This window comes from Lygodium microphyllum, chromosome 5, assembly GCF_053477565.2.
Source record: "Lygodium microphyllum isolate KBCC chromosome 5, Lygodium_microphyllum_v1.1.10, whole genome shotgun sequence".
NCBI lineage: Eukaryota > Viridiplantae > Streptophyta > Polypodiopsida > Schizaeales > Lygodiaceae > Lygodium > Lygodium microphyllum.
In genome coordinates this window covers 71,934,003-71,958,944 of record NC_141139.1, presented here as the reverse complement: position 1 = coordinate 71,958,944, position 24,942 = coordinate 71,934,003, and the positions used below count along the sequence as shown (strand labels likewise).

The 24,942-nt window shown below is 39.2% G+C and overlaps 1 protein-coding gene across 1 annotated transcript in view; it reads left to right on the top strand.

Annotated features, from left to right (window-relative positions):
- Positions 1-5,570: 5,570 nt before the first annotated feature.
- The window catches only part of MEE49 (Ribosomal RNA processing Brix domain protein), a 60,514-nt gene continuing 41,142 nt past the window's right edge, over positions 5,571-24,942 (top strand). Inside the window, exons 1-2 of the mRNA XM_087677947.1 lie at positions 5,571-6,083; positions 6,574-6,654. Coding sequence (XP_087534073.1) covers positions 5,628-6,083; positions 6,574-6,654 — 537 coding nt within the window. The 5' untranslated portion in view covers positions 5,571-5,627. The remainder of the gene's footprint in view (positions 6,084-6,573; positions 6,655-24,942) is intronic.

The following is a 24,942-nucleotide window of genomic DNA, read 5'->3' as shown; positions in this document are numbered from 1 at the left end:
GAAGAATATACAATGCAAAGATATTGAAGAAAAGATCTCTTTACTATCAATATAAAATACATGTACAAAATTTATGGCAAAATTTTATCAGCTATCTCCACGACTTATACACACATAGGCTTACAAGCAATGAGGCAAAGCTACTTCTTTTTTTGAGAACTTTGCTTAGGAGAAGGGACATCCTTTTTAGGAGTCCTTTTGCCTTTCTTTGATGCTTTGGTTGCCTTGGGTGTTGAAGGCATAGCTTCACCTGCTATAGTTACATGCACCTCCTCTCCTTCAATGCCTAAGCCTCCACTATTGTCCATTCCTATCGGTTGCATACAATTGCCCATTATGTACTTCATGACCTTTGCTCTTATATACCAAACATGCTCACTTGTATAGCAATCCCTTGTAAACTATCATACATTTGTAATAAAAGTTTTTTAGTTCATTGATATTTTTTACAATGGACTATATTATTATCATCAATGGACTATTTTGCAATAAACCACAATCTTAAAGTTTAGTATCTTTTACATTACCTTTATAAGTTTATCTTCATTGAGATAAATAAACCTAACCAATCTTCTAGCATTTGCAATTACTCTCTAGCCACAAGAGTGACTATCATCCTAATGAGGACACTGCAATCAACAATATAAAGTAAAACTATAAAACTTGTTTATAGTAGTTTATAGAATAAATTTTATTATTATGTTCCAATCATTTAAATCAAGACCTTATCGCATCTTGTCTATATTGCATTGTTGCAAGTAAATCAAAAGGCATGGGAGGTTTTTTCTCTAGCACTTCAATCAATCTTTTTATAGCTCTATACTAGAAAGACAATAAAATTTAGAGTAATTACAAAAAGAAATATCAAAATATCAATGAGACCCTAGATTATATAACTTACAACTTGGCATTTACATGGATTCCTTTTATAGAATTGATGAGAAACATTGCCTCTCCACACAGTCTATTCCAATTAGGCTCTAATGAGTACTGAAAATAACAATATTTAAATAATCTAGCAAAATAAGATCTTATAAAATCTTAAAAAAATTTAAATTACTTACTTTTCATTGTATGAAATTAGAAAAAGCTCCAAAGTTTCAAAGTGAATTGAATTGAACCAATGGTCAAATACACTTGTATCAAGCTCACTCCTCATATAGTATGAGATAGATGGATCAAGAACCTCAACTTTTTGTTGTACATCAAAGGGGAGCCCATGCATTACACACTTAGCAAAGAAATGGATATCATAGTAATAATCAACATGAAAGCCTATTGCTAGAAAAATATAGTGAGTAAAAACAAATTTTGATTTATTATATCTCATCCGAGCAAGAAGAATAGAGTCATTTACTTCTCTCATTTTATTCTTGAGGATTTGAATACAGTCAGAGTAAAAAAATATCAAATCAGATCTTTTGTTAATATCACTAGGTAAAAAGCAACAGACATTGAAGCCCTTAGGGCCAGCCCTTTCAAGAAGGATAAATAGCTTTTCTTCAAAAGATAGAAGCTGCTCTGATTCCTTTTCTTCTTCCTTCTTTCTTTTATATTCCCTTCATTTATCTGCCTGCTCTTCTGTGGCTTTTTCATCTTTCTCATGTAGTCTTGTGTCGTTTTCATGTGTGACATCTTCAACCTTAGGACCTGGATCATTTTTCTTTTTTCTATATGGAGGCACACTTAAAATATTGAAAGCCTTCGCATTAGAAAGGGGGACTGGCTCAAGGACCTTTGAAAACCTGTATCTCAACCTCCTAAGAATTATCATGTCTTTGTCCATAACTGTAAGCCTATGTGCATGAGCAACACATAATAGGAATCTTGAAAAAACACAATAAAAAAATCTTATGCAATCTCTTAAATGCAATTGAGAGTTGCCCTTGTCCATCTAAAACAATCAAGTCTATGCTTGTCACAAATTTCAATGACAAGCCTCTGAAAATGCAGTTTTGGAATTGCATTATCCGGCGGAGCCTTCATTGCACTTCTAATCTCCTTTACACATCTAACTTGCTGTGAAAACTTTCTCCTTAGCTTTGATTTCCTTGTAAGTTTGGAAGGCTTGTAGGACTAATGGATCTTTTAAGCAGGACCTCTAGGATCAACTTTCTGCTTTCTTGTAGTAGCCTTAGTTCTAGCCATCTGAAATCTTCAAATAAAATGAAAAACAACTCAAAATTAGGAAAGATCCCCAAAATCTAATATAATGTCATTTACAATCACTTAGTAGTAAACAAACACTACTCAAATAGTTTCAATCCCAAGCCAATCATATATTTACAGTTTAACAATAACTTATTTTATCAAATGATAAAATTAAACTTTAATAATTCATCAAAGTTTTGCTAACCTTCCAACTTGACATTCTATTGAACAATACAACCCTTTAACTTATGAAACGCAACCTAGGACTTTTAGGTAAGGGAGACATATGCTTTTTCGTGTTTCATACGTCAGCTTTTTTTGTGAAAATTTTGGTCAAATTAAAAAACAATTTGAAAAATAAGTATGTAAGAAGATTTAAAATATAATTTCGGTAAAATGAACATTGCTATTGAGCTTACTAAGATTTTTTAAGAAAATTACATTTTTGAGACTTTAGCATGTTTTGTGCAAGGTGATGAAATCTTACCTTGTCCTGGAGGGTGTTGAAGAATTTTTTGATGTGACAAAGTTGCCTCATGTTGGTGTTTTGGAGGAGGGGGCTTGGTCTCTTCGAAAAAACGCTTTTGTGGTCCAAAAATTGGTTTTAAAAGGACCTTTGTTCACATGTGTGGCTGCTATAATACATAGTAAACTTGGCACATGCGTCGCATAGATCGTTGTTTCCTCGAAACTTGTGCCACATGTCACTGACATTTTTGGACATGATGGTGCTTTTATGGCACTGCTTTTTGGTGTAAAATAGAACTTTTAGCCTTTTCATTTTCACTATAGATACAACTCTTCTGAACGAGTGCATTGTTTTTTTCTAAACAAATGCATGGTAATCGTTATACAAGAACTCAAGCTCGTGTTTATGCAAATTTTTATTCCAAGCAATTTGATTTTTCTTCTGCAACCATATCCTCAACAAACCACGCAAGCCTAAAGTAAGTATATTCTCAACAAGGCCCATTTATATTGAGGAAGCAATTTAATTTTCGAGTAACAAACTTATATTATCACTATTTTTTTGCAATCTTTGAAAAATAGTTCAATGACTATTTGGAGGAATCGAAGATCATTAAAATTGTTATTTTTTATATGAAATTATTGATTGCCGTATGAAACGCGAAATTGTCAACCTGTAGAGGGTTTCAAAAACCTGTTGTCACGTTTCATAAATCCTCTAACTAAAATTGTGTCCGCCCGATGAAATGCGAAATGTTATGCCTGCTATGCTGCCCAAAGGGTCAATTTGTGTTTCATAAGGCCTTATTGTTTTGTTATGTACAATTTAACATGTATGCTATGTTATCCAAGCATTTGCAAATGTGGAGTATGATATATGTATTTAGATATCCAAGATGAATGAAATAAATTATCATTGTGGTTCATTTTTCTAGTTTCACATTGATATCTTGCCCAAGTTTTCTTAGTGAGCATGTCATACATAGCTTAGACAAATTTTTTGGCTGTGAGCAAATGTAAATTCGTAAATTGTTTTTCTAAACTTGCGTTGTTGTTTCAGGTTTGGGATTTGTGAGTAATTAGAATGACTAAAAGGAAGTTTTCTCTAGAGGGAATGGAGGAAGAGGATCTAGAGGATACCTATGATGAGAAGCTCTTTGATTTCCTCCATGTAACTGGAATTTCATCCAAATTTGTTTACATTAGAGATATGCTTAATGTTTCTTTTGATTTGCAAGAGCTCTTGAAGAAACTTCAAGACAAACTGAAGGATTATAGGAGTTTTATGATGGACATGTTGAAGGCCTAGAGATTGAGGGATTTATCCATTATAGTGATGTAGTGGAAGCTACCAATGCTGCTAGAACAACTTTGCAACAAACAAGGTTTAGCCTTATTGATGAGAAATTACTTTAATAGTCTCATTCCCTTTTCCCTCTCTTTATCATAATAATTAGTCATGGTGCTTGATGTGTATACATTGTGTATATAACTAAGGTGTATGACTAATGCATATTGATTAAAGTACTTGCATAATAACATGCCTTCTTCATGAGAGAGAGAGAGAGAGAGAGAGAGAGAGAGAGAGAGAGAGAGAGAGAGAGAGAGAGAGAGAGAAAGAGAGAGAGATCACATACAATTTTGATACTCCATTATTTGTTTCGTGAATTGGTTAAAGATCAAGTTCTACCAAATGTAGTTGAACAATTAGATGTGGATATACCACGAGAGGAAGTGATGGAAGCATTGTTGCACTACCATTTGGAATGGTCCTTTTTGGCTTAGCTAGTGCACTAGATGGGATTTGGTCCTCGAATGTCTACTCTAATTTATACTATCAGTTTGGACTCTTCTTCTAGAGTTTTGCTTAATGGTGGAGTTATTAAACCTTTTCCTCTTCATTGATCTATTAGGCAAGGTTATCCTTTGAGTCCTTCGTTCTTTCTCTGGCCAATCATCCCATTTTGATAATATTTTCCCGCCCCACAAAAAGGGGAGGGAGAGACATCCAATGACCCCACCTTTAATATGCAAGCGAAAGTAATGGAAGTGAAGTTGCACATCAACATGAGAGAGAGAGAGAGAGAGAGAGAGAGAGAGAGAGAGAGAGAGAGAGAGAGAGAGAGAGAGAGAGAGAGAGAGAGAGAGAGAGAGAGAGAGAGAGAGAGAGAGAGAGAGAGATCTTAACCCTAATCCGCCTATCCCATAAACACATGCATGCATGTATGTGTGCACACATGCACACATACACGTACACACCCCTTAATATGTGTGCATGGATACACACACAACGCTGTTAATATTAACTCTAACCCCCACCAAAACACTTATTCACCCCTAATCTTTGACTCCCCCTTGCAAAAATCCTAATCCTATGCCCCTTAAGCATCATGAGAATGTAATTGTATGCATTTTGTTGGAAGCATAAAGCATCTAGCTTTCTATTTAAAAACCATGAAGCCTCCCATCTCTAAGTGCTAATGCTCTCTCCCCATATCCAAACTTAGATTCTTGATGCATGTTTCCACATACACACACACACGCGCTCGTGCATGCAGATTTCTCACAATGTTGCTTTGGAACAACTTTGTAAGTGCAAAGCATCACGCAAAAGCTACTGCGAAGGAGCCTCGCGTATTTCTATACTATTAGTTAAGGAGAGGTGGGGGACGGGTTCCATGTGGCAGCCCCCCACCTCCCCCACGAAAAGAAAAGGAGAACACGGAGGCGGGTGCCACACGTCCAACACCCGCCCCCGCCCGCAAAAATCACGACATGGCAGGCCCCCACCTCCCCCACAAAAAGAAAAGGAGAATGCGGGGGCGGGTGCCATACGTTCAGCACCCGCCCCCGCCCCCGCCCGCAAAAATTGTGCCGGGGCGAGTCTAGGCGCGGAGCGCCTAGTATTATATGTAAGTAGAGTAAGTCAAAACGGAAATTCTTGGGTTTTGCTTTCTTCGTGGTTTAGTCGTTGCTGTGTGAAAACATACATCCATGGAGCCACTCATATGTATCCTACATGTCTCTTCTTCTCCTTCTGGAGTGTAGACAGTGATGCTGGTGTTGCACCGTCTCTGTCGTTCTCTCTTTCTCCTCCTATGTGTTTGAGGTGTGCTGCCTCCCTCATCATGGCAAGAGGCCAAACTTTTTCAAAGGACTCGGAACCTTCCCGAACAATAACGGGGAAACGCAGAGAAAAAGAGGATGGCGGCGACGACATGGTCGTCACGGACAAGCCCAAGAAGAGGAGACGAGAAGGCAAGAGCAGGCGTGGCGAGGAAGGAGGCGATGGTGGTGGCGTCGAGAAGATGCCCTCCAAGAAGGTTTTTCCTTCCCTCATCAAAAACAAGCTCATGCGCTCTCTGCAGTTCTCCAAGCTTAAGCACGAGAAGAAGAAGCTCAAGAAGAAGCGCCAGAAAGCACGCGATGCTGCAGAGAAGCAGGCTCTGGAACTAGGTGAAGTGGTGAGTGTGTTCACTGCCTGTTAGGAACAAAAATCTGCATAATACCATTGCAACAGTCTTTGTGATAATCATCAGGAACTGTCAGCTGCCTAGTGCCATGGTAACATTCTTTGTATTTAGGCATATGATGATAAGAGTCTCCTAGGGACGACACCTCCATAACATACTAGGGCAATATCCTTTGAAACAAAAACAAAATAGGATAATCGACTATTTGTCTTCTAGGAAGTGTAATCTGCGTCATATTATGACAATATCCTTTGAAACATATAATGGTAATCAAAGATTTTTTTCCTAGAAACTGTAATCTGTATAGTAGCATAGCAACCTTCTTCAAAACATTCACAATAATAAAATATTTACCATTCTCTTTGAAACTTTGCGAGTTTTAAGATTTGATTGCATTGATTGAATGAAATTTGTGTATTTTCTCCCCTTGTACTATTTACTTGGTTATTGAAAGGATTCAAAACATTTCATACTTGTGCAGCCTCCTCCTAGGCAAGTTCCTCGAACTATTGAAAACACACGGGAGCTAGATGAAACTGTTGCTCACCCTGATGATGAAGAGGTAACTTAGTTGAGTATTATTTACAATGAGTTTTACTTCTAAATTGTATCTAGTTGTGAAAATCGTTTTGTTTTCCTATCATATTTGCTTTATTTCTTAGAAATGTAGAAGCTAAAGGGTTAATGCATATTTGTCTATAAGTTAAGGTGTTGGTTTTAGTTAGCAAAACAAATCCATTTGCTTGGCCAATAAGGATTTTAGTCAAAAAAACTTTAAACAATAATGGTAAAATAAAGTCAATTATCCACACCAAAGGGTTAGATGTTAGAAGTAGTTGGAAAATAATTTGTAAAGTAAGAAATAATTATGGATTTTGTTTCACACAAAAGTAATACCAAAAAGGGAAAATAGTACATGCTTGGATAAATCATGGCCACTCTTTAAGAAGAAGAGGGAGAAGTTGGTTGTTATGCAAAAGAAACCCTCTTCTTATAGGACTCATCAAGAAGTTTTAGTAGGATGATCGACCAATAGAGGAATGGTCATGTTATCCACATGCTCTTCAAGTCACCATTTGTTGATGAGTTTGAAATCCCTTGATCCACTATCGTTTGCACTTTTAAGAGTGAAAAAGATGACCATAATAAATATTTTAAAAGGTTATTTTTTGAAAAAGACCAATTTAGTTTTTCATAGTTCTAAGCTCTTTGTCACATTTGAAGATATAAACAATTAAAATGGTAGTAGAAAATCAACAAGTTCTCATTTGAGAAGAATTAGAAAAATTCACTTCCATAAGGTGAAATTGTATAAACCTTGCTTTTTATAACAATATATATGGAAGTCTTTGTGGCTATCTTGGTTGTGGTCGAACTTAGCTTCTTTTGCTCTTATTGTCAATGCCATGGCCCCTCAAATGGTGGCTCACCCCAAGTTGTTGTTGAGAAACCCTTCACCCTTCACCCGCAGTTTGCGTTTTTGCGTTTTGCGTTTAGGGTTTACAGCCCCAAAAAGGGGCGCCACCCTAGACTGATCGTGCCTATTTATAGGCCACTCTCTCATTCATTCTTTACGGCTGAACCTTCAGTCTGTCACTCCCTGAAAGATGATTTGTAAAACACACAGAGAAAACGATGAACAAAAATCCTGAGCACGAGTGATTCTTCTCCTCCCAACCACGCCTAGATCAGTGCTGGCCCCTTTCACTCGGATTCCTTTTCCAGCCGTCAACTTCCTGGAGTCCTACTATTCCTGGACTCTCTTACTCTCTAGGCTCCCCTTAACCCCGTTCGGGCGCCCAAGAGCCCGGACGGTCATTCTCGTGCATGTTCCCCTAGATTTACCTTAATGTCACATTAAATGTCACTTTTAATGTCACATCCCATATTTATGATCTTAACGTGACATTAAATATCACTTTTAATGTCACATTAATATCACATTTCCTTCCCCTTAAGAATTGGTTTCATCCTCGAAAACGATACTGGGAAGGTCTAACTGTAAATGGGGAAACCTTTTCTTTAAAGTACTTACTTGCTCCTAGGTTGAGCTTTCTTCTGAACAATCTTTCCACTTGACCAAACATTCTTGATAAATAGTATTCCTTGTTCGTCGATTACGAACATTTAATATTTTTTCTGGTTCATGTGGATTAGATTGGTCATAGAATAGCTCCTTAATAGCATCATTTAAGATGAGATTATCCAAATCACCCAGCTTCTTCCTTAATTTACTTATATGAAAAACTGGATGTATTTTACTACCAGCAGGTAGTTGGAGCTTGTAAGCCAATTCTCCCATCCTTTTAAGTATTATGAAAGGACCACAATACCTTGGTGAAAGCTTTGGACATTGTCCCTTTTTCATAGTTTTAGTTTGTTCAGGCACCTTAAGATAGACCAATTCTCCTTCTTCAAAGGAGATGTCTCTTCGGTGAGGATCTGCATATGCTCTAGTTCGATTTTGAGCTTTTTTAATATTTTCTTGAGCAAATTTTAACATACTATTCATATCCTCCAAAAAGTCTTTAGCTGCCTGAACCTTTTCCTTATGCAGTAGGACTGCATAAGGAGCTCTGGGCTGAAACCCATACATTAACATAAATGGACTATATCCAGTGGAAGAGTGCTTGGCATTGTTATATGCAAACTCTGCTATCGGTAAATACTCTTCCCAATTAGTTTGCCTTTTACTTACATATGCCCTAAGCATATCTTCAAGAATTTGGTTAACCCTTTCAGTTTGCCCATTTGTTTGCAGATGATCCGCCGTACTCATGCTAAGTTTAGTATCCAATTTCCTAAATACCTCACGCCAAAAATGGCTATCAAATTTTCTATCCCGATCAAAAACTATATTTGCCGGAAGGCCATACAATCGGTATATGTTCTCTACGAACAATCTAGCCAATTCTGGTGTTTTAACATCAGTTGAAGTTGGAATAAACCTAGCCATTTTGGTTAACCTATCCACAATCACCCACACAGAGTCGTGCCCCCTCTGTATTCTAGGTAAAGCAACAATAAAGTCCATGGAGATACTCTCCCATTTTCCCGAAGGAATTTCTAATGGATGGAGAAGTCCTCCTATTTTTAATCTTTCAGCTTTATTAACCTGGCATTTATTACATTTAACCACATAGTCAAGGACGTCCTTATTCATTCCAGGCCAATAGAACTGCCTTTTAATAAGACTATAAGTCTTATTAACTCCTGGATGTCCCGCACTAGGGGTATCATGTCACTCAAAGAGTATTTGGCGCCTTACTTCTGTATCTTTCGGGACACATACCCTACCCTTGTAGAGTAAATAACCATTATCAATGGTAAAATTCTTCCACTTGAATCCAGTTTGAGCAACCCCTGATGCTCCATTTCCTTGTTGAACATCCTCAGATATTCCTTCCTCAGTAGAAACACTTTCATTTGGATCTCCATTTTTTATTGCTTCCCATATGTTGGAGTATGCCGGATCAACCTGTCATTTCCCTTTTAAAGATTCAAGCAAGTTGGAAGTGAACAGAGTAAAACTCAATTCATTAATGATGGGCATTCTGCTGAGTGCATCAGCTACTATATTATACTTTCCTTTTCTATATCTTATCTCATAGTTGAACTCTTGGAGAAGTTCGGCCCATCTGGCTTTACGCCCGTATAAATCTGGTTGATCATTAAGCCACTTAATGCTTTCATGATCCGATAAAATCAAAAGTTTGGCACCATACAAATAGTGCCTCCATTTCTTCATTGCATGTACTATTGCATATAGCTCCCTCTCATAAACAGAATAGTTCTGTTTTGCACGATCTAATTTCTTGCTTTCAAAAGCAACTGATCGACCTTCTTGTAATAAGACCGCGCCTATTGTCTTATCACTGGCATCAGCTTCAATCACAAATGGTTTATTGGGATCCACTATTAATAGTATTGGAGCTGTAGCAATAGCTACCTTAAGTTTTTGAAAACTTTCATTTTGGTCTGTTCCCCAATTAAAACTTTTCCCTTTCCCTTTAAGTTGGTCTGTCATTGGAACAGCTATTTTGGCATAATCTCGAATGAATCTACGATAAAATCCAGATAAACCTAAGAAGATCTACAGCTCTTCCAGGTTCCTTGGAGGTGGCCATTCAATAATTGCCCTTACTTTTTCTAGATCCATGTTGATTCCCTCTTTCGAGATAATATGTCCTAGATATTTGACCTCTTGTGCAAAGAATTCACATTTAGTTTTCTTCGCATAAAGGAAATGTGTTCTTAACAGTTGGAATACTAATTGTAAGTGTTTCAAATGTTTTTCTCTTGATTTACTAAAGATCAAGATATCATCCAAGAAGACTACTACAAAATGTCCTAGATAGGGCCGTAAAACACTATTCATCAGCTTCATAAAGGTAGCTGGTGCGTTAGTGAGGCCAAAAGGCATCACCAAAAAATCATAATGCCCGTATCTAGTACGAAATGCTGTCTTGGAAACATCTTGTGCCTTAATTCTTATTTGGTGATAGCCTGATCTTAAATCTATCTTTGTGAAGAATTTTGCCCCTTGCAATTGATTAAAAAGATCTTCCATTCTGGGTATAGGAAATTTATTCTTCACCGTTATTTTATTAAGTGCTCTATAATCAACACAAAGTCGCATAGAACCATCTTTTTTCTTTACCAATAAAATTGGTGAAGCCCAAGGTGAATTACTGGGTTGAATAAACCCTTTATCCAGGTAATCCTTAATTTGTCTTTCAACTTCTTGATGCTGTGTTTCACTTAACCTATACGGTGGTTTTGAAATTGGGTGTGTATCCTTATTTATATCAATTGGGTGATTTATATCACCCCTATCTGGTGGAAGGCTACTTGGTAAATCAGAAGGAAACACATCTTTAAAATCATCTAACAAACTATTCAATTCATTATTAACATTCAACTCACAAACATAAGAAAATTGTTGCTTTATATTACAGAAAATAAAAGTATTCTGTACAGGAAGAGACCATAGCATATATACCTCACAAACTTCCTTCTTTATCAGGTTCTGAACTTCAGTAGAACACAGCAAAGGATTATCAGATACTTCATGTTCACCTTGAATGACAAAAGTCTTACCATCCCTTTCAAATTCCAGTGTATTATGGTGATAGCTACGTTTTAAGGATGGTTCCAATCCCCATAGCCACTCCCTCCCTAGAGCAATATCAGCTCTTTCCATGTTCATTATTTGGAAATCAAGCTTATCTTTATATCCTTGAATCTCAATTTCCAAATTGGATACCATTGTATCCCATATTTTATTGTCTTGGCCTTGCATCATACGAACAACATATTGATGCTCACTGTTTTATTGGGGAAGTTTCAATTTTTTGACAAGTGCATAATTTATAAAATTATGTGTGGCAGAGTCATCAATCATGACTCTAACCCTTTTTCGAGCTATCAATCCATGTACTCTAAGTAAATCATGTGGTCCAAAAGTAGGCTGCCACATAGAAGTTGACATATAACACTTATGTTGTACATCCATGTGCAAGACCTCTAAAGATTTATACTTTTCATGGCCCTTTAATTCTAAGGTCTGCACTACATGGATTTGTTTTTCTTTTCCCTTGCCCTTGTCCTTATCCTTTCCTTTGTCTTCCCCCTTTTTCTTTTGAGGGCAATTCCAAGCAGCATGGTTAGGGGATAGGCAATTGAAACATAACTTTTCTTTTTTGGCCTTATCAAAGTCATCAGGACTTAACTTTGGCCTCATATATGGTTTCTTTTCAAAAGGTTGTTTTTTACCCTTAAACAATGGCATTTTTCTTTTAAATTTGCCCACAAATTTTGAGGTTTCCAATTCCTTAGACTTGGGCTCCGTATCAGTGAGACTAGTGAGTGTACCTGGACGCATACTATCTTCATAAATTAATGCAAATTTAATTGCCTCTTCCAGCGTCTTAGGTAAACTCCGTTTTACTTCCTTTTTACAGGCTTTATCTAGTCCCCTAATGAATCCTCTTGTTTTTTGGAATTCATCTATTCCTTCCAGTTTGAGGATTATCTCACGATATTCCTCCAAATATGTCAGCAGGGGTCTTCCCTTTTGCTTGACATAATCCCAATCTTCCCAATTTCTTTCCATTTCATTTTCAGGAATAAATTCTTTCAAAAAGACGGATTCAAATTGAGCCCAAGTTTCAGGTATTTTATTCGCCTCCTTTAAAGTTCGCCACCACTTATATGCTTTGGGCCCCAAAGTTAAACTAGCCTCCAGTGCTTGGAGATGTGGTGGGGTATTTTTTAATTTATGTAAATCTTCCCATTTTTGGAGGAAATTAAAGATTGTGTCTTTATTTCTATCTTTTTCCTCCCCGTAAAATTGAGGTGGTTTCATATCCTTTAGAACTGGATTATCCCTCAATTTATGGTAAGTTTGGGGTTCCTTAGGATCTCGCATAGTCACATCTAAATCTTTCGATGAAGATGGGACATCTGAGATTTCTATCTTATTTTTATCTCTTTCCAACAATAAAGTTAATTGAGATTTTATTTCAGTAAGTGTTTGAGTTAAAAATTCTATTTGAACCCCCTGAGTTTGCACACGAGCAGTAAGATCATCGAATTGCTCTCGCGTAGCAAAAAATTCTTCCCATTGTTCTTCTTGTATTTCTGGTTCATGGGGATCTACCATAGGTTGGTCCCCAGAACTAGAGCTTTCCATTACCCTTTCTTTCCCTTTTTCTGCCATTAATACACTGGAATTGGAAAGCAAAAATAAGAAATTTGCATACAAGATAAAGTACTTCCCTGATTTTTAATGGCAGGCTGTGGTTGCTGGAAATTCAATTTCCTGATTTCAGTCGTGTATGACATTCTTCTGTCCTTCTTACAACAGTCGCAGTCATGTCCATCTCAAGAGCAGTCGCAGTTACCCGTCAACAGTAGTCGTGACCAAGTCACGTTTCACATTTCACCTCCATCTGTTGCAGTCGTGTCACGTTTCCTCGTGACCCCACGCCTGGTCCTCGCGATGCCACTTCTGGTCTGGTCCTCGCGACCCCACGTCTTTTCTGGTCTTTTTCCCTGCCCGTAACGTGTCACATTAATGTGACATGGCACGTCTCACTTTTCTTTTCCTTCACGGCCCGTCGCGTTCTCACAGCGCCTGGCACATCTCACTTTTCTTTTACTTCACGGCCCGTCGCATTTTCACGGCGCCTGATACTCACGCGACCTTGCGAAAAGTTGACGACCTGGCGGGCGACTGACGACCTGACGTATTATTGACAATCTGATGAACAACTGACGATCTTTGATAGACGACGGATCTGATCGTTGAACCATAGGCTCTGATACCAATGAAAGATGATTCGTAAAACACACAGAGAAAACGATGAACAAAAATCCTGAGCACAAGTGATTCTTCTCCTCCCAACCACGCCTAGATCAGTGCTGGCCCCTTTCACTCGGATTCCTTTCCAGCCGTCAACTTCCTGGAGTCCTACTATTCCTGGACTCTCTTACTCTCTAGGCTCCCCTTAACCCCGTTCGGGCGCCCAAGAGCCCGGACGGTCATTCTCGTGCATGTTCCCCTAGATTTACCTTAATGTCACATTAAATGTCACTTTTAATGTCACATCCCATATTTATGATCTTAACGTGACATTAAATATCACTTTTAATGTCACATTAATGTCACACTCCCACTCTCTCTTTGTCAGTCTTCTGACACTTTCTCTCTTCCATCATCTCTCTCTCCCCTCTCCTACCACTATCTCCACACTCCTGACGCCAACCTTTATCTCTAGTTGGCTGTGTTTATGATGGCAGTGTGCTCCTCTTCAGTTGGTGTCTATCCTCCATTGTTGGCGACATCTTCTGTGCTCCTACACCTTGCGTTTGGAGTCTACACTCTCTTGGCGTTAGCATCCACCCTATCTGGCGGCTCCACCTTCTTGCGTTTGGTTGCTAGAGAGGTTCCTAACCATTTGGCGTCTCTCTCCAGTTGACGTCACCGTCATCAGAGGCAGTTGCACCTTGCGTTTGGTTCTTGCTTGCTTCCCACCCTTTTGATGTCACTCTAGCAGTTGGTGTCACCTCATTAGGCTTGCGTTTGTAGACGGAGGCTTCATCGGCTGTCTCTCTACTCGTAGGTACCATTCTTCATCCTTGCGTTTGCAGATTCAGAGGCTTCTTATCCTTCGACGGTAGTCTCCCTACTCTAGGCGATACCTCCTCATCTTGCGTTTGCAAACTCAGAGGCTTCTTTTGCAGGTTCTTGCACTCCAGGGCTTCCTTTGTGCTATGGTATCCTTATATCAGATTCACTTCATCAGCACGATTCATCTTTCATCATCTTTTGTTTGACTTTTCTCTCTCAGTGTTTGCCATACATTGTGTTTTCCGTCGCAAACCCTATTGTCTATCTGGTCACTTAGTCATTTTGACATGGTATCAGAGCCAGAGGTGCTCAGAGAGACACAAAGATCCTCATCATAGAAGACAAAGACTGGTGGTGGGTTCGGCATCAACATTTTATTTCTCTATCATTTCGGTTGCACATTGGGAGATATTCTTTTTCTCCCTCCCACCCTCCCTTTTCTAGTTTGCCACCCCGGTATCATGGCGTCTCCACCGATAGATTGCCCTTCTATTGGGTGCTACTTCTGCGGCACGAACGGTCATCCCATCGTTGACTGTCGACTTTGACCTTTGCTCCCCATCCCCTCGGAGTATATGCGTTTTCCACCAGGCACTCCTTGTGCCATCTTTCCTTTCTGGGCCACAAAGATCATTCTGCATTGGCTATCGGAGTATTATGCTCAAGGCAATAAGCCGCAACAGATGCGCACTAAGTCCTTTCGAGCACACAGAGACTCTAAGACCTTATGAGGCAATAAGCTCTCTTGGAGACCACCCCACTGCACGGAGGTTTCTCCCATCCATTTCCAGGTACAGTGGCTTCCACGACCCACATCTCCTCCACAGTCCACTCTTCTGAGAGCCCGCAACTATTCCCTACCCTTGGCTCATCTTGAGCCTCCTTTCCCACCCTCTTGCACTCAGGTTGAAGAGCCCACTTCTGGGTGCTTTTCGACTTCTTCCGAGCCCCAGATACCTTCTTCAGCATGACCATCGGCAGTTCCTTCGTCATCAGATGCTTCGCAGTCTGTGAGCCATGAGTGGTTGGATTCCCTCTCTCTCAGAGTGGATTTTAAAGGGGGATTTTCTTACTCCGCCCTCAAGAGAGGGCTTCCAGTTCTTCGGCTTCAGACGGGGCTCCTACTTTTGCTCCTTCCGATTCAAAGATGGATCCTATGTGCCATGAAGTTCTTCACATACCACCACCTTTCACTTTCAGGAGTGGCTCTCCTTTGAGCAGTCATTTCCTCTACTCATACCCAGGATCTAGAGGATCTACCTAGATTGGGACCCTTGGGTCTTTAGCAGCGACTTGGTGGCTAGGCCTTTGTATTCCTTCTAGCATGGAGTCCCAGAGCTAGCGGCTTCTCTCCTGAGGTTGAGTTTTGGGTTCTACAGCTTATCCAGTCTCTTGACTATCTTTAAAGGTCTCCTTTCAAGTGGTATTCTCATCTTCCAGGGTGGATCTTCTTTGTCCCTTGGTCAGCGTGGAGCGTACTCCTGAGATCGAGTACGGGAATATCCTTATGGTTCTCGGCACCACACAAAGTCCAACATTCTTCCTATGCATTGCATGATTTCATCATCTTTGTACTAGGGCGCTTGGGCAAGCAAACAATTTCCCCACAAGGGACACTGTCCAAGTGGCACTTGCTGCATGAGCATTCTTCAGCATGTAGCATTGCATCTCTATCTCACTCCTCTTGTTTTTCTTTTTGGGCCTGAGAGGGGGTGTTGAGAAACCCTTCACCCTTCACCCGCAGTTTGCGTTTTTTGCATTTGTGGGCGCCACCCTAGACTGATTGTGCCTATTTATAGGCCCCTCTCTCATTCATTCCTTATGGTTGATTCTTCAGTCCGTCACTTCCACTCTCTCTTCGTCAGTCTTTTGATACTCTCTTTTGCATCCTCTCTCTCTCTCTCTCTCTCCTCTCCTACCACTATCTCCACACTCTTGGGGCCTGTCATGAGGACATGTAGTTTTGAAACCTCACTTAACATGTGGATTAATTTTTAATCATATGATTAAGTAAATGTTGCACATGTGAGGTGCAACTGGGGTTAGAGTAAATTTACGAGCTCGGGACCCGAGGAAATCACGGGATGTCAAAGGCAAAAGTTGCTATAAGTTATACGGCACATGTACTTGGTGGTATCTGGTGCCAGTTGTTGGCCTAGGTTATTCATTTGGCCATATGTGTTAGTTGGTGACACTAGAGAAGTGGCGTTTAATGGTACCTAATGCCAATCTGATGGTGAAAGATGGGGCAGAGACACTAGGGAATGGAAGCTACCTAGCCAATTTAATTACTGGCTAGTCAAATTATTTTTCAAGACACCGAAATAATTATTAGATTAATTTTCAGTATTTAAAGGATGGAATTAATATTCAATTATGGAAAATGTTGGAAAAACCATTTGGGAAGGCTGCCACTTGTGAAAAATGCCCATGCAAGACTGAAAAACGTCTTTAGAGGCCGGAGAGAAGCATTTCTATAAATTCACAAGGATTGCATGGTTCAAAGTAGTAAAGAAAGCACATAGAGAAAAGATAAACAGTAACCAAAGTGTAGTGATGAGAACATGACAACGGGATGTATATGAACCCTCTCTAAAGCTGAGCAATGTATCACAAAATGAAAAAAACGGATCAAACACAGCCAAAACCAGCCCGAATAACTGTCGCCTAGCCCTACATAGAACCAAAAGAGCAAAACACAGATGCTGATGACAAAATGTAGATAGTAGCTGCCTTAAATGTAATTGACTTGCAGAAAAACAGGTCGCCTCAGCCAGCAGACACCAAAATGCTTATGTGGAAGGGTCAATAACAGGTTCCCAGCCCTGAAACCGCCCCATAAAACTGTAAACACAGATGGCAGACTGCAAAACACTGAGAAAAGAGCAGAAAAAATTGGTCGAAAATTAGCAGAGGAAGGTTGCCCAAGTTGGAAATGAGTTGCAGCAGTTAGAAACAGGTCCAATTGGTAGATGAAAAGTCAAAACTCAGACCTGAAATAGTGTAAAACAACAGCAGGAACAATGATCCTGAAATCTAATACCATGTTAGAAGTAGATGCAGTGATGGAAGCGTGGAAAACTGCTGGACACAAGAGACAAAGAAAAAGTGAAACATTGCAAAAGAAAAGAACATTGCATGAAGACTTAGAAGCAAAGAGATGCTCGGGGAATAGAATCCATATACCAAGATATGAGATAGTAGATCCAATGTGAGTATTTGGCTATCAAGGCACCAACACCTGCTCCCTCTCTCCACGAAAACTTGAGGAGGTGAATGACATATGATACTACTGATTGAGGAGGAGGAGTGCCTAATATAAGGTACAATAAATGCCAAGAAAATGAGAGGTCGGTTAGCTTTAAATGCTGGTCGATTGGCTGCAATAAATGCCAATAAACATCAAACAAGGCAAAATAAAATGCCAAAATACACATGATAAAAGCTTGGTGCCCTAGCCCATTGAGATGCACAGATTCACACATGAACTGATGTATCCCCTAACAATATGGGCCTATTTAAAGCCACCATTGGTCATTGAGGAGTGATGATGATCTCTCCTTTTTTTGTACTTGAAGTGGTAGTACCATTAATAGTAGGCGAAGGAGGTGGAGGAGACGATATCTTTAGACAATAGATTGTGATAATTTCGGTAGTACTTTGTGGTTGATCATGATTCATTTCACGGATCCTTGGATGATATGTTTGCATTATGAACATGATTATTCAATGTTCATTGCTGTAAGACTCAAAGTCCTAATGCACAACTCAATGGACAAAAAGAGAACCTAAGAAAAGGGGAAGAGATCCCCCATTCTTTATTATTATAGTAAAGTAGAGATCTCTACAATTATGGGTTTTATGAATACAAACTTTGTTTAGCGATTGTCTCAGGTGGCACATAGACACTAATAGATGATATAAATGAAGCCTTATTGGGATTATAAATGGAAACCAAAATAGGATGTGGTGGAATACAATGAACTTCACAGTATCTCAACATCCCCTCTTAGGTTGAAAAAGGTGCCCTAGGAGAAGTGATAGAGACATTCTTCACCATGTAATCCAAGTATTTCGCTTGAAAGGACATTTATAAGGGAGAATAATAGACACGGTGGTGGGAAAAAACTTGTTCTTGAGAAATAAGCCACTTTCTCCACATCTCCATGCTATGCATAGGCATAGCCTTGGAGTCATGGTAGAAACATCCAAGGCCTTGACCTAGGTAGAACCAGTGGATCTTGGATACCAATAGGTGAGATGGCAGCTTGATGTCAATTACCCCATGCAAGGGAAAATGAAGAATGCAAAGACTTTTTGCCAAGCTATGCAAAGGACCACATGATGAGTAGTGACTGTTGAGAAACCACTTCTTCAATTTACACACTTCATTTAGGGTTTTGCATTGATAGTTCAAAAAGGATCGGTGTCCATATTCAGGTCACTTTTTCAGTGGGCACCGACTCAATGGTGCACCACCCTAGACAGCTTATGTCTATAAATCGGCCGATACTTCATTCATTCTTCACCCCTACTTTAGACATTCTCCACTACTCTTCCTTCGTTATCAGACGCCCTTCCGTTCTCTCTTCGGCCCTTCCATTGCATCACATCCCTTTCGGTGGACATTGTGGTTCGTGGTTGCCTACTCCATCTTCATCCTCTATTTCAGGTACCTTCTTCCATCAATAGGTTTTGGGTTTCAGAGATTCCCTACATCTTGGCGTTAGTCCCACAGAGTTGGCGACATCATCTTCTACATGGCGACCATTAGACAGCTTGCGTTTGGGACTTCTCCATGAAAAGGTCTCAACAAGCCCACATGAAAGATGTTATGTATTGGGATTCGGTCAATATGGAGGCAATTTCAGCCGATATGGAACATTGTTGATCTTCTCCAATACTTGGAAGGACCCATAGTATCTCATACTCAACTTGGGATAAAAATTTTCTCTACCTTTTATAGTTTTTAGCCTTGCCTTTTCAAAATGCAACAATACATAATCGCCCTCATTAAAGTGCAAGGCATGTCTATGACGATCAATTGTCTTCTTTTACTTTTCCCAAGATCTTTGAAGTGCATACTCTATCTTTGCATAGGCTGCATCCAAGTTTTCCACATAGCAATTAGCCTCAAAGATCTTATCCTTAGTGTATAAGATAGGTGGTACCTTTTTACCACCCTCAACGACCTTAAATGAAGCCTTGCTGGAGTGGAACTATGCACTGCATTGCTGTATGCAAACTCCACCAATGGAAAATATTGCTTCTAGTGTGTCTTATGGTTAGATACATAGTACTTCAAAAGATCTAACATTGTGGAATTCGCCTTCATAGTGACTATTTGTTTGTGGATGGAAGGAGGATGAGAATTTCGGCATGGTAGCCATATTCTCGAGTAACCCGTTCCAAAATAAATTGGTCATTTAAGGATCTCAATCATTGATGATCAACTTTGGCATACCATGATACTTAAATATATATTGCAAAAATAAACGTGCCGTATGATCAACCCTTAAGATAAAGTCCATAGCAATGCTCTACCAAGGCTTGTCTAGAATAGGCAAGGGTAGTGATAAATCCAGTATGTTTTGCCTATCATGCTTCACCTTTTGACATATGATGCATTTCTTGACAAATTGCTTTGTATCATCCTTCAAAGTTAGCCAATAAAAGAAATGCTCCACTGATTTGATTGTGGCATCAATTCCTTTATGCCCTACATAAGGAGGAGCATGACTCTTAGTGATCACCCTAGCCCTCAACTACTTTGTGATACACAGTCCTCTATGCATCATCAAAACACCATCTCTAAGGACAAAGTGCTCATGCCTCTGGCCATTGCAAAGTTGATCATACACATTAGCAAAATGATAATTAAGAGCGTAGTGATCCTTAATGACATCCAACTCAGTGTGAAACCATACCTAACGGTTGAAATTTCAGGCTTATATGACAATGCATCAACCAAAATATTCTATTTTTCATCAACATGTACAATTTGAAAATGAAACATAGAGAAAAGTTTGCCCATCTCATATGCTTCTTTGACAACTTTGTTTGTGTTAGAAAGTATCCCAATGTTTCACAATCTATTTGCATTGTGAAATTATTTCCTAACAAGTAGTGTTCCCATTTAGATAGTACATGAATTATAGCCAAGAGCTCTTTCTCATAGACTTACAAATTCCTCTTTACACCATGGAGAAGACGATACTTATAAGCCACAACTTGGCCATCTTGCATTAGAAATGCCCCAATGTTGTTTCCACTTGCATCACATTGAACCTTAAATAACTTCCTTAGATCGGGCAATATAAGCACAGGATGTGAAGTCATCTTTTCCTTTAACTCGTTAAATGTTGAAATTCCACAATTGTCTATTTAAATGGTACATTCTTTTTCTGTAAAGCATGCAATGGAGATACAATTTCAGCAAAACTACATATATACTTTTTGTAATAGGAGCATAGATCCAAAAAGTTGCAGATCTCATGTACATTCCTCAAAGGTGGCCATTAACATATTGCCTCAACTGTTGCAAGGTCCATACGAATACCATTAGCCGATACAATGTGCCCCAAAAAGGTGGATTCCATGAAAAAAGAATTCACTTTTCTTGTTATTAATGACCACCTTATGCTTACGTTGCTCATTGAACATGATGTCCAAATGCTTTCTATGCTCTACTTCATTCTTTGAATAGACAATCATGTCATCAAAGAAGGAGCCCATAAAACTCCTATGTGGCATGAATATGCGATCCATCATCCGATTAAAAGTGACACAAACATTCATAAGTCCAAAAGGCATAATAAGAAACTCATACAACCATGTCAAGAAAGCTGTCTTAAGCACATCCTTTGGTCTAACACGTATTTGATAAAATTTATTTTTCAAATCTATACGATTGAATATGGCTGCCTTGTAGGCTGTGCAATCTATTTATAACATCATCGATCTGAGGCATTGCAAATCGATGCTTTATCGTGATTTTATTCAAAGCACAATAGTCAATGCACATAGACGATGAATCATATTTTTTTTTGCACCGAAAGCACTTGAGAACAAAACAATCAAAGTTGTGCTGAATCAGTCCTTTTTCTAACAATTCATTCACTTGGCTCATAATCTCCTTCTATTGGATTGCTGGCCCTGTAGGGTGGCTTATTAGGTGGGCTTCTTCCAAGGATAAGATCTGTGCTATGATCTTTTGGCCTGTTAGGTAGTAGCTGTCTCGGAAGTGATTGAGAAAAGCAATCAACATACATTTTCAGAAATGAAATGCAATCCATTTCCAACTTTGACATGTTTCCAACACTTTTATTATCAATCTTATCCCTTAAGTGGAGCAATAAAGAACTCTTTGTTGTCCATATATCCCTGAATATGCAAATGAAGCTTTTTAATGAACGGTGTGACAGGCTCTGCATGGCCCTTACATGCCATACCAACTTTTTCCATGGGTCCCATCTCATTCTCTCTGATGCCTAGACGAGGTGCCGTATCTATAGAAATGAAGTTGGCTCATGCTCCATTATCAAAGAAAATCGCCATGTTGATCTTCGATTTTGCTCCATGCTTTGCATAACTCAATAACATTATTATTGCACTAATCACTAACAACATCTGTCACTAATCCAACTTATTTTTTGGGCTTCTTACCCTTGGAATCTCCTTGATTTTTTGATTTTCGAGCTTGCTGCCTATCGGGATAGTCCTTAGCCATGTGACCCTCGTGTTCACCAATAAATCATTTATTTGCAGCCATTAATTCCCTACGTTATATGAGTGATTTCTAGCCCTTTCTTTGCTGTTTTGACCTCTTTTTAGACCGATTTTCAGATCTGTCACTTTTCTCAACCTTCGATAACTTATTATTCGGATCTTTCTTACTTTCTTGGAAGCCTAAACCTTTTCCACATATAGCAATGCATCAACTGTAGCAGCAGTCTCTATGAGCTGAGACATGCTAGACATGGTGGATTTGATGCAAAAATTCACGATTCCTTTACACATCCACATACATACTTTTCCACTTGCTTATGAAGAGGAACTGGACGATAAGAAGACACTGGGAGCAAACCATCCCAAAACTACTAATTATATTACTCCAAGTTCTTGCATTCTTTTGCATCTAATTTATTCCAAGCTGTCATGATACCCACTTCAAATATACTAGTCAATCAATTCGATACAAATGTTTGTTTGAATTGTAGCCATGTTGATGGTGCTCTACCTTGCGTTAAGATCGTGGACCACCACTATAATGCATTCCTCTTCAAGAAAGTGGTTGCCTTCCGAATCTCAGAGGATTTGATGAAGTTTTCCACTGAATAGGCTGCATCAAACTGTTGAGTAAAAATCAAAGCTTTCAGCCTATCTTGTGCACCATTGAAGGACTCAAACTTCATCCCTTGTCCACCCTCATCATAGTCTTTTGCTACCCCTTTGGGAGTCAAGTTGTTATACATTGGCTACTCCAAAAGGGGTGCATTAGTTGTATTTGCAACATGACCAACACCAAAAGAAGCATTCGCATAACCAACACTCATTTCTTGAGCCCCATAGCATTCAGGGTGCAGACACATTACCAATCATGCCACTTTGTGCCTGGGTCATTATTCTAATGCTGCTATACATAGGGTTATGCATATTACTAGCCATTCTCGAATGCTTGGGCCTTGCACACCATGTATAGGTTGCTACATACCATAAAGAGTTGTACCATACATTCCCATATTCGGTCCTTGACCAACCATTGCATTAAAAATAGTGCTAGCACCAAAGTATCTTGGCTTTCCCATCATTACATGTATGCTTGGTTGTCCAAAATCTATTGGGTTGGCACTTCTATGATGGCCTCATATTTGCACACCTTGCCCCCTTGGTACCAATTGCTTTTCTTTATTACTATCATTGGGAGTTTCATGAGAAGGCTTTGGTATTTTCTTCGATATATCTTGTTGTCCTGAAGGCATAGAAGATGATTTCTTTTTCTTGCCGTTGCTATCCTTCATAGGAGTATTAAAAAATTGAGTGAATTGAGGATCCTTTTTCAATTTAACAAAGAGATTTGTTGTCGTCCTCATTCGATTTTCAAACTGATAATCAAATTTCTCTTCCCCTTGCTATTCATTGGCATCATTTTGCCTTGAAGGCCCTGCAACTTGACCAACAACAACATCTTCAGCTTGCTGTCCATGTTGTGAGCCTTGTCCAAGATTAGACATTGCATTTCCTTCTTCCCCATGTGAATGTTCATACTGAGAGGCATCATCACTGCTTGATTCCATCTCACTACACCATTCAACATTACCTTCGATATCCTACTATCGGAGGATTGTGTTTTGCTCCCTTTATAGTGCCTATTCTTTTCAGGTACATGTGGGACACAAAAACTCTTTAGAATCACTCCCCATTTAATGGTACTTTTGAAAATTTGCGTGTTTTGGGGCTATTTTAAAGGGTTAATCAGTATGGAATGATTCTTTATCTCAACAGTGGCATCCAACAATCTTCATCTCTTGTGGATCAGACTACAGTGTTGTGGGCCATGGAAGCCATTGGACCTAAAAGTGGGGGGAGGGGTAACTTTGTAGTCCGTTGCAGTGGTCTCTAGGAGGGCTTATTGCTTTATGAGGTTTTAGAGCTTTCTTTTACTTGTAAGGGCTTAGTGCGTATCATATGCATTTTATTGCCTTGAGCGTGAAAACTCTAATAGCTGATGCAAAACAATCTCTATTGCCTAGAATGGCAAGGTTTCGGTGGGGTAGGAAGCAAAGGTGGACAATGATAAATTGTGGTGGAATGATTGTTCTTGCCATGGTAGGAGCACCCAATGGTCTATGCTTCTATCTTTGAATAACCCACAACATTGCTGTGGCAAACCTATAAAGGGAGGGTAAGAGGGAGAAGAAGTTAATGGTATTTCTTGATAATGTAGTGAAAATAAATAATCTGAAATTTGAGAATATTGTTGATCATGCGACCATTGTTCACGTCAACAAAGAATGAGGATCTTTAGCTCTTTGAGCACCTTTGCTTTGCTCCAAAGACGGATGTCGGAGTCGCATGCTTTGATACTATGTTGAGAGATATTAGGGTTTGTGGGGAGAAGGCATCAATGGAAGTGTAGAAGATTACTATAATAGATTGCACAACATGAGAGAAGAGAGAGAGAGAGGAGAAAACACAAGAACAAAGAAACATTGCAAAGAGAACTCAAAGATACGCTCGGGAAATGGGACCCATATACCAAATATGAGATAGTTGCATACTATAGTGAGTCACGGGCAGAGTGGGCGATGGCACTGGCTCCCTCTCTCCAATAGGGCTTGCTTTGGAAGACTGCAAGTGATGGAAAGTAACAGTGGAGGAGGGAGCCTAGAATAAATAGGCAATAAGTAATACCTAAAATGTATCAGGGCAGCTAGCATCATAAAATCCTAAAGATAAAGTCGGCCAATCAAAGAATACTAGAAACGTCAAAATTGGCATATAGTTTAGGGGGGCATTATTTTGCAGTAGTCTAAGTACATTGGGCAGCTCCTTGAGCGTTTTTAGATACAAGTTTGCAAGCCTATTTCAACTCCTATTGCGACATGCCACATTTTTACCCTTGAGGATGCAAGAGAATGTTTTGATGCATCTCTTTATCAGTAGGCTGTTGGTTGTTTATTATATTTGTGTAACACACGGCCAAATATTCAGTTT